At 43.8% G+C, this 13156-nt stretch overlaps 1 protein-coding gene across 1 annotated transcript in view; it reads right to left on the bottom strand.

Moving 5' to 3' along the window:
- Positions 1 to 13156, bottom strand: part of igsf9ba (immunoglobulin superfamily, member 9Ba) — a gene marked incomplete at its 3' end in the record, with an annotated part of 74427 nt that overhangs the window by 5325 nt on the left and 55946 nt on the right. Inside the window, exons 12-19 of the mRNA XM_080506903.1 lie at positions 12471 to 12594; positions 10706 to 10881; positions 7755 to 7981; positions 7009 to 7093; positions 6767 to 6928; positions 6080 to 6125; positions 5178 to 5264; positions 2810 to 4429 (exon numbers count right to left, since the gene is read on the bottom strand). Of these exons, the coding sequence (XP_080363029.1) occupies positions 2810 to 4429; positions 5178 to 5264; positions 6080 to 6125; positions 6767 to 6928; positions 7009 to 7093; positions 7755 to 7981; positions 10706 to 10881; positions 12471 to 12594 (2527 nt within the window). The remainder of the gene's footprint in view (positions 1 to 2809; positions 4430 to 5177; positions 5265 to 6079; positions 6126 to 6766; positions 6929 to 7008; positions 7094 to 7754; positions 7982 to 10705; positions 10882 to 12470; positions 12595 to 13156) is intronic.

The following is a 13156-nucleotide window of genomic DNA, read 5'->3' as shown; positions in this document are numbered from 1 at the left end:
GCAGCAGCAGCAGCAGCAGCCCTACAAGCTACTTTCCCTTTAAAGGCCAGTGAAAGTGCAGGAACAGGCCTCTGCTCCTGGCTCTACACCATTAGAGTGACGCCTCTCGGGTTGTGTGGTGGGTATGAGGGGGCGCAGGAAGGGTGTGTTGTGAAAAGTCTCGGGGGGCGTGGATGAGTCTCTCCTGTGTTTTTTTCTATACCCGCAAATCCTCCTCCGTTTACGTCTCATAGTCACGGATTTAAATGTTTCACGTTGTGGTGGGAAACGCCGCTGTCTGTCTGGGCACAACTTATTTTAAAGGTGATCCTTTTGTGAATAATCAGTTCAAAATCTTTAATTAGAGGTTGATAAAACTTTGAATTTGTCTTTTTAGCTCTGTGGAAGACCCCGTCTGACGGCCACTGGCCTGCTGGGAAATTAATATAAACAACAATAAAGTTATTGTTCAAAGAGTGCTATTTACGGTTGATAAAGTTTGATTTGAATTGATGATTACCGAGCGCCCGGATGATTTTCAACAGGTTTTTTTTTTTGTAAATTGAATAATTAATCAAAGAACTCTAAAGAACTTCCTATTTATGTCTCAACATCATAAAAATAAAATTTAGCATGCATGATGGTTTGGGATTCAACCATTAAATAATACATTTATGAGAGTATCTAATGAATGTATTAAAAGTTAATCAACTGCTTACCAATGCTTCATAGATTAGTCATGACAATAACTTTGTGGGGGGGGTTTTAGGAGAAAAACCTCTTGTACATGTGAAAGTTGAACGTTAAAGTTGAAAGTTATTTAAGCAATTTTAATAAAACATCTGCAGGGTAATTTTCTGAAGATTGTTGCTTGAAGCCTTTAACATGTCGTTTGAACATTTGATCTGAGCAGTTTGCATGAATACCATTATAAATATGTGCTTGTGTTTTAGGGCCTGGATCCGACAAGTCTGGTGCAGATTCAAGTTTATTAAAGTTTAAAGATGGATCGTCTATCCACACTGCTTAACAGATATTATATTTAGAAAGTGAGTTTGTTTTCATCTAATAGTTGAGCACAGCCTACCACAGGTGTGACACACCATACCAGATATAGATGTTATTATATTGAGTGGTCGAAGCTGTTCAAACTGCAGCTGCATTTGGTTCAACATGTCAGATTTGTGCATTAAATCTCAGATTATTTAGGAAAAAAGATCGAATTTACTGAAGCGAAGAGTTTCGGTTTTAATTAAAAGGAATATTTCCCTCACTACAGTTTTCAGATCATTTTAGCTTTTCTCATTAAAGTTACTGTAAAATTCTACTTGACTGTTTCAGGTTCAAGCTGAACCAAATTTGAATTAAATTAATTTGAAGCATGTAATGTTTTTCTTGATTTGGTGAGAAAACAATCCCAGTGTCAGTGTCCCAGTTCTGTGAAAGAGTAATTCAAAATGTTGGAGTTATTTAAGTCCACATCATAGATTGAGTGTCTCTTTAAATGTGTTTACAATGCATTTTTCAATTTCCTTGAGATGATGCTAAAGATTTTAAATAACTGACCTGTGATCACTTTGCACCAGATGGCATCACACTAAATTAAAAAAAAAACAACTGCTCTCATCCATAGAGTTCCAATTGTTTTGGAAGAAAGTCAGAATAACTTGAGTTGGGCATTGTGGTATAAAACAAGTGGACGTCTTCTCAAACGGCCTCATTTCCTCAAATAAGTAATATGTGGTGATGTATTGACGCGGCCGTTTGCTCTCGCAAGAGAGGGACAGCTTTTGCTTTCCTGCGACATTATTAGCGAGAAAGGTTCTTGATAAAGCGGCTGTGTGAGAATCTATAAGGACTGATAAAAAGAAAAATGGAAATGAACAATTTAAAAGAGATTCAAGAGTGAAAACGTTTGATATGTGGTTAATCTGTGTCTCTAAATGTTGCTAATATTCTAACCATTAGTTTTGTGATCTTTTTTTTAACAGCCATTAAGATTAACAAAACACCAGATCTGGAGTTTCACATCTTAACACTTCAGTCTGAATTGCTAATGAGCAAAAAGCTTAGAAGACACACATGACGTTTTTTTTTTTTAAACAAATATCAGTTCATTAATAAATTATGCCCAGTAATTACATTTTTGAGAATTCAGGCATCATTAAAAGATTTTTTAATCCTATCTGTCAAATTTAATAACTGTGACAAGAGAAATGTCAAACTATCCTGTAATTACACCATTATAAAGCATTAGTAAACAGCTTATTAACTGTTATTAGAACCAGCTGGAACATGTCTCTTCAATGTGAAGGTTCAACCCTGATTTTTTTAAATGTCATTGATCTGATTAAATTGAAGTTTATATTCAGCTGTGGGAAATGTCAACTTAACTCTACTGGGTTTCTGTAATGAGGGGGTACAGGGGGGGAAAACAGTTTTAAACATCCTAGATTAGATTGTTTTCATCATTAGTAGCGCACTGCTTCATGAAAATGTTCCCTTTTAACTTGGTTTAAATTTTAATTGTCATCAATATTTGATCAGATTAAATATGCCTCCTAAAAAAAAGGAAATAAAGACAAAAATACATGAGCGACCATTCAAACTGAGCTCTCACATGCTATTAAACTGTCAAACTTTAGAGAGCTGTCAGTATGTGCTAAATGCAATTACATGCCTTCTGCATATTAAAGTACAATATGCATGTTAATTATTCCTAAATGGAAACATCAAAGTGTGGATAAATTTGGAATAGTGAGCAGCTGAGGAGACGAGTCTCCTCATTAAGTAAATGTGTGACTATTCTCTACTGGAGTGGATCACCTACCCTGAGGCTGATATCTGGAGCTGGGAGGGCTCTGAGGGCAGCATCTCCTCCTCTGTCCTTCTCTGGGACGGCCTCTGCCCGAAAACATCCCTGCCTTCTGGAGGGGGGGAGGGGGACTGGGAGGGGTAACTGGCTGCAGTGGAGGCATAGGACATGTGGGCGTGGTAACTGGGGCTGGGTTGCTTGGCGCCCTGGCTCTGAGTTGGGGAGGCGGACAGGGACGACCTCCGGGAGAAGCTGACAGTGGCCGAGGGCTGCAGGGTGAGCTCCGGCATCTCCAGAGACCGAGAGGTGCGGAGGATGCTGGGGCGCGGCGGGGGCCGCACCAGGATGTCTGGGGAGCCCGGCTGGGTGCTAAGGGGGCTTTGGGAGAGCGGAGAGAGACGGGAGGGCTGGAGGACCAGCGGGGGAAGGCTGGGGTCCGCCCGGCGCCCCGCCCTCGGGCTGAGCCAGGACTGAGGGCTACTACTGGGGGCTGTGCTTGGGCTCCCTGCACGGGCTGCCGGGTCAGGGTAAGGCAACACTGGTACACCCACACCGTGGGACGTGTGTCTGAGCTGGCCGAGACTCTGGGCCTGTTGCATAGCTAAGCGCCTAACCGGAGGCCCCGGGGGCCTGTCCCTGCCTGGGGGAGCCACAGGGACCTCCAGCTGCAGGAGTCCAGGGCTTGTCGGATCCTTCAGGGAGGGGAGATGCAGGCGGCTGGGGGGCAGAGAGTGGGGGGGGTAGGGGGGCGGGTCGGGGAGGTCCTGGGGGTGATGTAAGGGATGGTGAGGTGGGTAAATAAAGCGTGGGCCCTCGAGGCCCAGGAAGGGCAACTCGTGGGGCTGCCAGCTTTCGGGCGAGCGAGGGGGGCTGTGTGCACACAGAGAATGGCCAGAGGCAGTGTACTGATGGTGCTCCATCTCTCCACTCTCCTCGGGGATGGAGGGGTAGCCGAAGGGCCCCTCCGCCGTGCCTGGGGGTGACGATAGAGCAGAGCTACGCGGGCTGATGTCAGGCATGTAGAATGGCGGTGGAATCCCTGATTCAGCGCGGCTGCCTAGATACCCATAGAACGGGCCCTGGGGAAAGCCCCTGTAGCGGGAGGACGGGGCCTGCCCTGAGGCGTGAAGTGCACTGCCCTCTGCAAAGCTCATACCTTCCATGGGCCTGTGTAGGCGGGGGCTGTAGGTGGGGGGCTGCGTAGACTCCAGGCTGGAGGACGTTGGGGAGAGCTGGGGCCGCAGCGTGGGCATGATGGGCGGCAGAGGCCCGGGGTCAAAATCATTCTCCTCGTCAGACTGGCGGAACTCGGGGTACATGTCGGACTCCTCGGCGAAGGGAAAGCCCTGGATGCGGCGGGGAGGCGGGCTGGTCTCCATGACGAAGCGGCCGTCGGGGCCTCGGCTTATCAGCTCGATGGGCGTGGTGACCTCCGCCTCGTGCTTGGACACGCTGTATTTCTTGCTGGCTATGGCACGCTTGGTTTTCTTGTAGAAGGAGAGCTCTTTGTCTTTTTCTCTCAGAGGGCTGGGCAGCTTCCTGACATACAGGCCCGGTCCGTGGGAGCCCTCCGACGAAAGAGAGCGGGGCCGAGATGGAGGGGAGCTCTCTGGACTTATCTTCCCCGACGACAACCTGATTTATAAAAAGAAGAAAGAAAAAAAAAAAATGCAGAAACAAAAAACTTAATCTGACACATACCAGATGAAACTCAACGACACAATGGGAAGCTTTGAAAATCAAAAAACAAAAAGCATGATTGCACTTTCCAAACAGATGAAACAATACAAAGCTGAAGCACTCGATCGGGCAGCCGTGATGAACTACATTATGATAATGACCAGCTTATGGCAGCAGCAGCATCCCAATAGGGCAGCGGCTAATGAACCGAACCACAGTGACGAGATGAGGAGAACCAGAGACGCAACCGTGACAATCGTGTCACAGATCTACTGAAACTTCATCTCCTCGAGCAGACGTGAGGCCAATTTTTCCATACGCTGCACCAAAATGGTGATGTGAGGGAAGCCGATGACTTCTAACCAGGCCTCATTTGCCCACAACCAGGAGCAGCAGACTCGACACTTACGGTACTGGGTCACTCAATGCATCGGATAGACATCGTACATAATGAGTGCATATACGCCGTCTGGTACTGTACATGCAGCTTGAGCTAATGCAATTTAACCCCCGTTATGGTGCATGGATGTCTGTGCATGCAAGCTAGTCAGGAGGAGGCTCCTCTACGGCTATGAAAAAATAAAGAAAGAAATAAAAGTAAAAAAAGAATCATCGGCTGATCATTTCTATGCAATGCATTAACCATGCAGCCAAGCCAGTGCAGTGCAGCGCACTCTGTATTTTGGTGCAGGCAGGCACTCACAGGGGGCTGGCCGGCGGGGGCAAGAAACTGCTCCTGGCAGGCTCGTCCCAGCAGGGCTCTACCCCTGGCAAGGGGGTGAGAGGAGGCCTGCGGTGGGAGACAAACGACACGGGCCTGGTTCATCTCCAACTACGCTACGTTCATAGAGGACTAAGTGTGAACTCCCTGCCCTGCCTGGACCATGTCATTAAAAAAAGAAAAGGAAAAAAAAAAAAAAAAAGAAAATCTGAAACCTAAAACCTAAAACCCTCAAGCGCACAAACATTTACACGGGAATGGGGTTCACACAGATTACAGTCTGGGATTGAAATGCAGTCATCGATGTACACAGGATTTACAGACAGACACACATGTAGCTGACTGATACTGAACAGGAAAACAGCATCTCTGAACACTGAGGATCATGCAGAAAGCAGACAGCGTTTGAGGTTAAAGAATACAGATGGATCAAAAATCAATACACATACTGCGGCTCGGGCACTCTGGGCAATGTGCTTAAAAATGCTGACTTTGCTGCTTTTCAGCTCCTCTTAATTTGCCCGTGATCCGCTAGAGGTTGCTACTGCACACGTTCTTCCACCCTCCAAGTAGCCCCGGCGTGTAATTATCATTCACCTGGCCTCCGTCTCTGATACAAACCGCGTGCTGCCAGTTTCCCTCTTCTCCCGAAGCACCAGAGAACGCACGCCGTTCGTAATCATCGGCCACACAGACAAGGCTTCTGGTGCCACTTCAAATCGTCTTCTTGGGAGCCGTCGGCGTTGATTTATCATTTTAAATAATGCATGCCTTTTTGTCACACCATGCACGTTAGGCAGACTTTTTGGAAAAGGTGTAGGAGAAGATGAACAGTAGCAGCCACCTCTGGCAGCCTGCAGGGGCTCTGGTGTGGCGTTACTTACGGCGACTCAATGCTTTTCCTGAAGTGTGTCACCGACAAGGGAGGATCTGAGAGGACAAACAACATTTAAATTTAGCATTTCCTTTCCTGAAGCCCACAGAGAACAAGTGGCGCCCGAGTGGGTACAATGACGGATGCTGATGCTTATGCCAGGGTATTGGAGCGTTTTACTCACTAACTTATGCATGCATTTGAAGACTTCCACCCTCAATTGCATTCATTTGACAGTATTTATAGATAAATTGTATTTAATATCTTTGTAAAAATGTGTTAACCCACAGGAATGATAATCATTTATCATACAAGGGCGATAAAACATACAGGAAACTGGTGTGTCCACGTATGGCGTTATTTTTGGTCTTATCTTGAGAAAAGTTTTGACAAGTTACATCACTCTGTGAGGTAAAGTCGAAGTGAACACTGTAAGAGGAGGTTTCTGGGGCATTTAATGGATGTCTGACATCTGAGAGTTATAATGACCTTCCTCTCCTCACATCCCGTGAAACCTATAATTCATCCAAGTTTAGAAATTGGCCGCACGTAGATGATGTCGACTCGTATCAGAGGCTGTGGGCGGTGAACCAGAGGGTGAATCTGAGGCCCGGGCTCCATCAAACATGACTTGTCTTCATACTATCAAAACACTTGTCGATTAAAAACAAAGCTCTCAGGCAGAAAAGAGACCAACCTGGTTTACGTTTGAGTTTGCGACGATGCTGCTTATTGACAAAACAAGCTGCGAGAGTGCTGAACAGGACGGCCGCCGCCAGGAAACAGATGGTTGCCACGACGCCCGCCACCACGGGCCGCGCCAGCCCCTCGTCGGGCAACTCTGCAGGGGGGAAGGGATCTGCTGGGGCGGTCAAACAGCTGAAGTGACGCCACCGCACTGGAGCACAGCGAATAAGGCTTCTCTGTGAAAATACTTACCTGTGCTGGACACTCCCACTACATTGCTGCTCTCACTGATCAGGTCGTCCATGACCGCCATCACTCGAAACTCGTACCAGGACTCCTGAGAGACAGACACAGACAAACGTGCTCATTATGATGCTCCCATATGATGAATCCATTATGCCTTTAAACTACTTTAAGGAAAATTATTATTATTATTATTATGTTTATTGTTTTTATATTGTATACATAAAATTAATTATTATTATTATTATTAATCAATTAATTCATTTGTTATTTGTTTAAATAATTTCCTTCTGGGATGAATTCAAAAATAAACAAATTATTTTGTATTCTATTCTTATTGATGGAAAGTCATCGGAAAAAAGTGGGAGAAAGAAAAAAAAATACTGTAAATGTTATTTTAGGTATTTTTAAACAAGACGAAATTATAAATAAAATAAAATAAAATAAAATAAAATAAAATAAAATAAAATAAAATAAAATAAGCTCTCAACCACTAAGTTAGAAATAAACAATAACTGAATTAAATTAGCCATAAAATTAAAAGAGTATATATATATATGAAAAATTTAAATACAAAAACTCAATAAAACGCAGTAGGGCAATCTTTTTCATCTGTTTTTGTGTGATAGGATTAGAAATAGATACGATACAATACGACTCGATTCCATGCGATATGGTAAAATATAATATAACACAGCTACCGACACGTGATTGACTGTGGCCCACTGAGCTTTCACGAGCTGTGTGTGACTGACCTGAACGAGGTCTCGGGCGATGAGTTCTGTCTCAGTGGACGGGATCAAGTCATCCAGGACCTCCCACCTCTCGCCGAGGCGAAACTCCATGATATATCGGTCGATGGGTGAGGAGTGGTTGGCCGGTGGGAGCCAGGTGAGGAGGACACCGTGCTGCGTGCGGTTGGCTGTGAGGCACCGTGGTGGAGTAAGAAGCACCAGTGGTTCTGGGGTACCCAGAGGAGAGCCTGAGGAGTCGCACCGGAGAGAGGTCAGTGGCAGGGGGATTCCTTTTACACACGTCACTTTTTTATTGAATATTAGAGAGCAAATTACAATAACAATTAGCTGTTTTTGTATGAATATGTGACGGAGAAAAATTCTAATTGAAGGAGTAATTGTAGCATTAAGTGGAGCTAAATGAAAAGCGACATGCGCTACGGTTTTGACTGCGCATAGATCCCAACAGCAGGTAAGAATAATAATCAGATAATGGGAGAAAAAAACACAAGAAAATCCAACAATCAACCAGAATCATGTTCACACAACTGTACACACCTTAAAGTTTGACCAAATCCTTCTTCTATTACATCGATTACATCTATTGTAGATATTATTTTAAAAAAAGAAGAGGAAAACCTTATATTGAATAGAAGCCATAGCTTGAGGCCAGTGATTTAAAATGTAGTCACTCGGCGCTGCTTGTCTATTGGCTGCCGTCCCAGCGTGTGAATCAGGTCAAAACTTTGCAAGCCTCATTTAACCTCATTTGAATGAAGGGAAACTTTGGCTGTTGGCGTCCTGCTGTGGACTGAAAACACAGCGACGTTGTTCTCATGAAATCCTCCACCCCGCTATGTTTTTATAATAAACCCTCCGTTTGCTCTGAAGTAAAAGTGAAACAGCTTCTCCCCTTCGCTGATGAGCGCACAGCTTTGCTCAAAACCTTCCCTTCTTTTGTCTCTTCCGTTGTTAAAGCTTTCCTCTTGCACACTTTGTGTTTCTGGCTGAGTCATGGGTTTTAAATAGGACACACCTTGATGTCATTTTCTTCTCAGAGAAAAGGAGGAAGACTCGTCTGGAAGCACCGGACGCTACGTCGTGGTTTCACACGCGTGTTTTATTCTTGGCAAGCGTGTTTGACTCGAACCAGACCAAACTAAGAGCCTTAATGATGCCGCTGGTATTTTATTGGCACGCCTAAAAGGAACGGCGCCAACTTTAGGTCATCAGTTACACCCGTGTCTTCCATCAGACTGGCATGAAAACTGTCCACAAACATCCCCGAGGGCCTGAAGTAGTCTGTATTCAAACACCAGTGCACCAGGATTTATTCCTCCAGAAGAGGAAACCCTCTGACTGACCACGGCCTGGAGGCTCAGTCCAATCATCAAACTTCCTTCATGTTGTTGGTATTTTTTGGAGCGTGAAAGACGAGCCATGCGTTGAAACACATGGAGAATTTCAACACTCGGGTGAATGTGTCAAGAGGCGATAGAGACAAATAGATATTTAAAGAATTTCCTCCAATCAAGTCATCCTAAAATAGAACTAAATGTTAAAGGTAATTCACAATGTGTGATTAAATCTTATCTCAAAACAAGGTAAAATTCTCACTTGATTTTTAGTTTTTTTTTTTGTAAAAGTTGTTATACTTATTGTGTTGTGTGTCGCTGTACTACCAGGCACCAATACCCTGCAGAAACTATGATATTTTCTTCAAAGCTGCAGCTTTTGTGGCTATTAACTAAGAACAATTGCAGAAGTGACCTTGCATAGTTATTTGCTCGTTTAATGAAAAAAAAAAAAAAAATCTCCAAAGCAGTAAAATATTTAGAGGAGTGACTCTTCGAAAGTGAATCAGAAATGTGCATATGGAGTTTCTGCGTATTTAAAACAGGCTACTCGCATACCGAATCGCTATGAGTTGGTGTTAGAAGCTATTTCACTTTAGTACTGCTATGATAGAGTAAATCAAATATTCACATTTTTACTGAATGAAGTACAGTAAAGTTCACCGACCATCCAGGTCTCCCTCTTCTCCTGCAGATCACCTCCGACAGTGTTCCCCCTGTGTCTCTTCAGTGTCCGTCCACATTATCTCAACACTCCACGTCCCTACGCTGCGTCCTGCTCATTTCAAATGAAAATCTAAGCACCTCCATCTCTGCCTCCGGGTTTTTTTTTTTTCTTCCTTTCTGCCTCCTCCTCATTGACACACGCGTATTCTGTCTGTTTTAAATGCAACAAAGACACCTACACATGTGAGTCTGGTCCCTTTTTGAACAGAAATGGTTGATGAGGTACAAAAACATTGCACATGTTGATTGTACACATTCAGATCAAATGAATTGTGACATTCGTGTCACCTTGCTGGTATTGTGAAAAATGCAACTCTCTATGTATAATACTGTTTTGAAATACGGGAAAAAAAAAAGATGTTATGTAGTTTTACGGTTAATAAAATATTGACATTCGAGTCATTAAGGATCATTCTACAGAAAAACCCTTGAGGAAAGATGTTAGTATTAACTTTATCATCTAATTATATCAGAAAATTGCATTCTTTTTTTTTTTTTAGATGTTAAATGCTGATTTCATGTGTTTTTGAGCCCTGAATGTCTGTCTGCCAGTGTTCAGGATTCATCAGCTCCAAAGTGTCAGCGAGTGCATCTGGCCTGAGGAGCAGCTCCAATGAACGAAAAATCCCGTGAAACCTTGTACCTGATTTTAATCTTAAATGATCATCCACAAAGCACAGAAGTGAAGAAGTAAGAGAGGAAGCCTGGCGCATTTCTGTTCCCCCTCCCATCCTCCAGAGCGACGGGTTAAACCCCACCACATACGTTAATTTAAACATCACGAGAGGGCAGCGTGTTTCATGACGTTCTAAAAATAAAAACGTGTCTCGGTGCAGCTCGGAAGGCTCGACCCCGAAGCCGGAACGCAGCGGAAAGAAGAGCGGTGCCCACCTGCAGTGTTGACTGTCACAACTTCACTGAATGGGCCCGTGCCCAGTTTGTTCTGTGCCAACACACTGAACTGATATTCCGTCCCAGGCTCCAGGCCTGGCACCACCAACCACGTCTGAGCACCAGAAACCGGCATGGAGTGCCAGTCGTGAGGACCGAAGTCCATTCTCTTTGACCTGCGGACAGAAAGCAGGAGGGACAAATTATTTACGGGAGGATGAGAGTGTGAGAGCGAAGTCGACGCTGAAACATCAGGCTGCAGCTCATTTAATGGTAAAGATCTGAAGAAGTACATGTAAAACTTCCTTTATGGAACTCATCAAGCACAAGTGTAGGATTTCGGCTTTTCGAATGGAAATTAGCAACATCTGTAAGTGCTAACATGAGTTATCACGTTTCACACCTTCAGTGTTTGTTGATGTTATTTAACAAGTGACTTTACTCCATCACATCATCTATTTAATTTAGAACAATCTATTCTTACATATTCCCTTGGCTTGGATATTTTCTTCTTGATATCTGTATTCTCTCCTCTTGTGTTTTGTTTTCTCCATCAGCGCATCAGTTTGAATCGATAGAATTATTTCAATCCGGACACTCTGAGAAAAGTGGTTTGCTTGAACATAAAAATTAATGTTGCACATCTGCCAACACCAGACCCACAACATCCTCGCGACACATCACAGCACTGAAGGTGAATTAATAACATTTATGCTGATGATATTTACTCCTGTGGCTTATGTGCTCATGCAGTGATGGAAATTAGCCTTGTGCACTGTCCCGTCCAAATAAATCAACAGGATATTTGTCTTCTACGCTTTTTGTACAAAAATGTAGAAATTGTTATTTTGAAAATTCCTATACAGCATAAACCGCAATACAGGATACAAATAAATGGGGAAGTCATATTAAACTGTGTGCAAAATAGCGAATAATGATTTATAATTAATAATAATAATAAAAATAATAATAATAAAATCCAACTTATTGAACACTCAAAGACGCTTTACATAGCAAAAACAAAAATAACAAAGACAATGTTGAAAATAAGTGTCATCAACTATTACTTGAAAAATGCACCCAAAAAATGACAAATATAATTTATTCGCTCTAAGAGTTAGTTCTCTTGAAATACTCAAGCATGATTTTAAGAGAAGAGCGTTTGAGTGGCAGAACTTTATCAACAATATTCACAGTACTTCTCAGATGTCTTCACCTCTAGACATATTCGAGTGTGAATTGTAATAAAAGAATTGTATGTACAATAACACAGTCTCATAACTATAAACTTATTTTGTCCATTTTTTTTCTCAGTTGTTTGTGTTTGCTTCCAATATTTCCCACTCCAATAAGCCATTACATGTTTGTCTGGACAATACAGATTGAATATTCTTGCCCTCCTGATTTTGACAATCCATTGATTTCCCTCACATGCATTGGAAACTTAATAATCTGTGTTCTGACCACTGGTGGACGTGTCTGATGCTGGTGCAGTGACACTCTCTTTACACTCCCAGTGCACACCATGAATTATGCACTCGCTCACTTCTGCTAAATACCCCGAGAAATCTGCTGTCAAAACACTTCCGCTCCGAGCTTCTGACTGAATTTCTTTTCCTATTTTATTTATTCATGTATTTATTTTTTCATTTAATCCACATCAGCTCCCGCTGCACGTCAAACTGGACTGACAACCTCCAGCGAGTGTTTCCACATCCTGCAGCCTGCCGCCATTGATTTTGAAGCAAAGTGGAGAGGCACTCACACTGGACCGTACCACACGGAGAACGTCTGCTCGAAGCCGCCGTCATAACCCGGTTCCCAGGACACATTAGCGGAGGTCGTGGAGGGCAATACGTGGATATTGCCGGGAGCGTGTGGGCTGGTGCCTGAGTGGTTCAGAGACACACAGGCAGAGTGGGAATACGTTTCTGATGCACAGGAAAGCATTCACTTCTCAAACTGCGTGTGACTATTGCCTCAGTTCACTCGCAGTAAATATAAAAATAATCTGTCTTGAGTACATAAGGTATTATTCACGTTAAAATTGTGATATATCTCAATTTTATTCCCCCTAAGGAATGAGTGGACCTTTAATGCTGTGACAGTGACATTAAAGACATTTTGATTGGAGCGTTGCAGCCGCCCTCGTCTCCAGGCGGTGGCTGACGTGACGAGGCGGAGGTGCACAGATATCTGTGACACCTGCCGGTTGGGGAGGGAGGGGCTGGCGGTCAGACGGAGGCCGGCGGAGCGCTGCCGGCTGTGCGACACCAGAGCGGCGACCCGCTCACATCTCACAGGCGGCCGCTGGAAACACAACTTTAGAGGGGCGTTGCTTTGATTAAAGCTCAGAGCAAAATGAGCCGCAAGTGCGTTTTTAAGACTTCTTTTACATCTTGAAGGTCACATATTAGACCGTTTTTTTTTTTTTTGGGTGGTAATTTCACG

Source organism: Blennius ocellaris, assembly GCF_963422515.1.
Source record: "Blennius ocellaris genome assembly, chromosome: 2".
In the NCBI taxonomy this organism is placed as follows: Eukaryota; Metazoa; Chordata; class Actinopteri; order Blenniiformes; family Blenniidae; genus Blennius; species Blennius ocellaris.
This window is presented reverse-complemented; position numbering and strand designations above follow the sequence as displayed.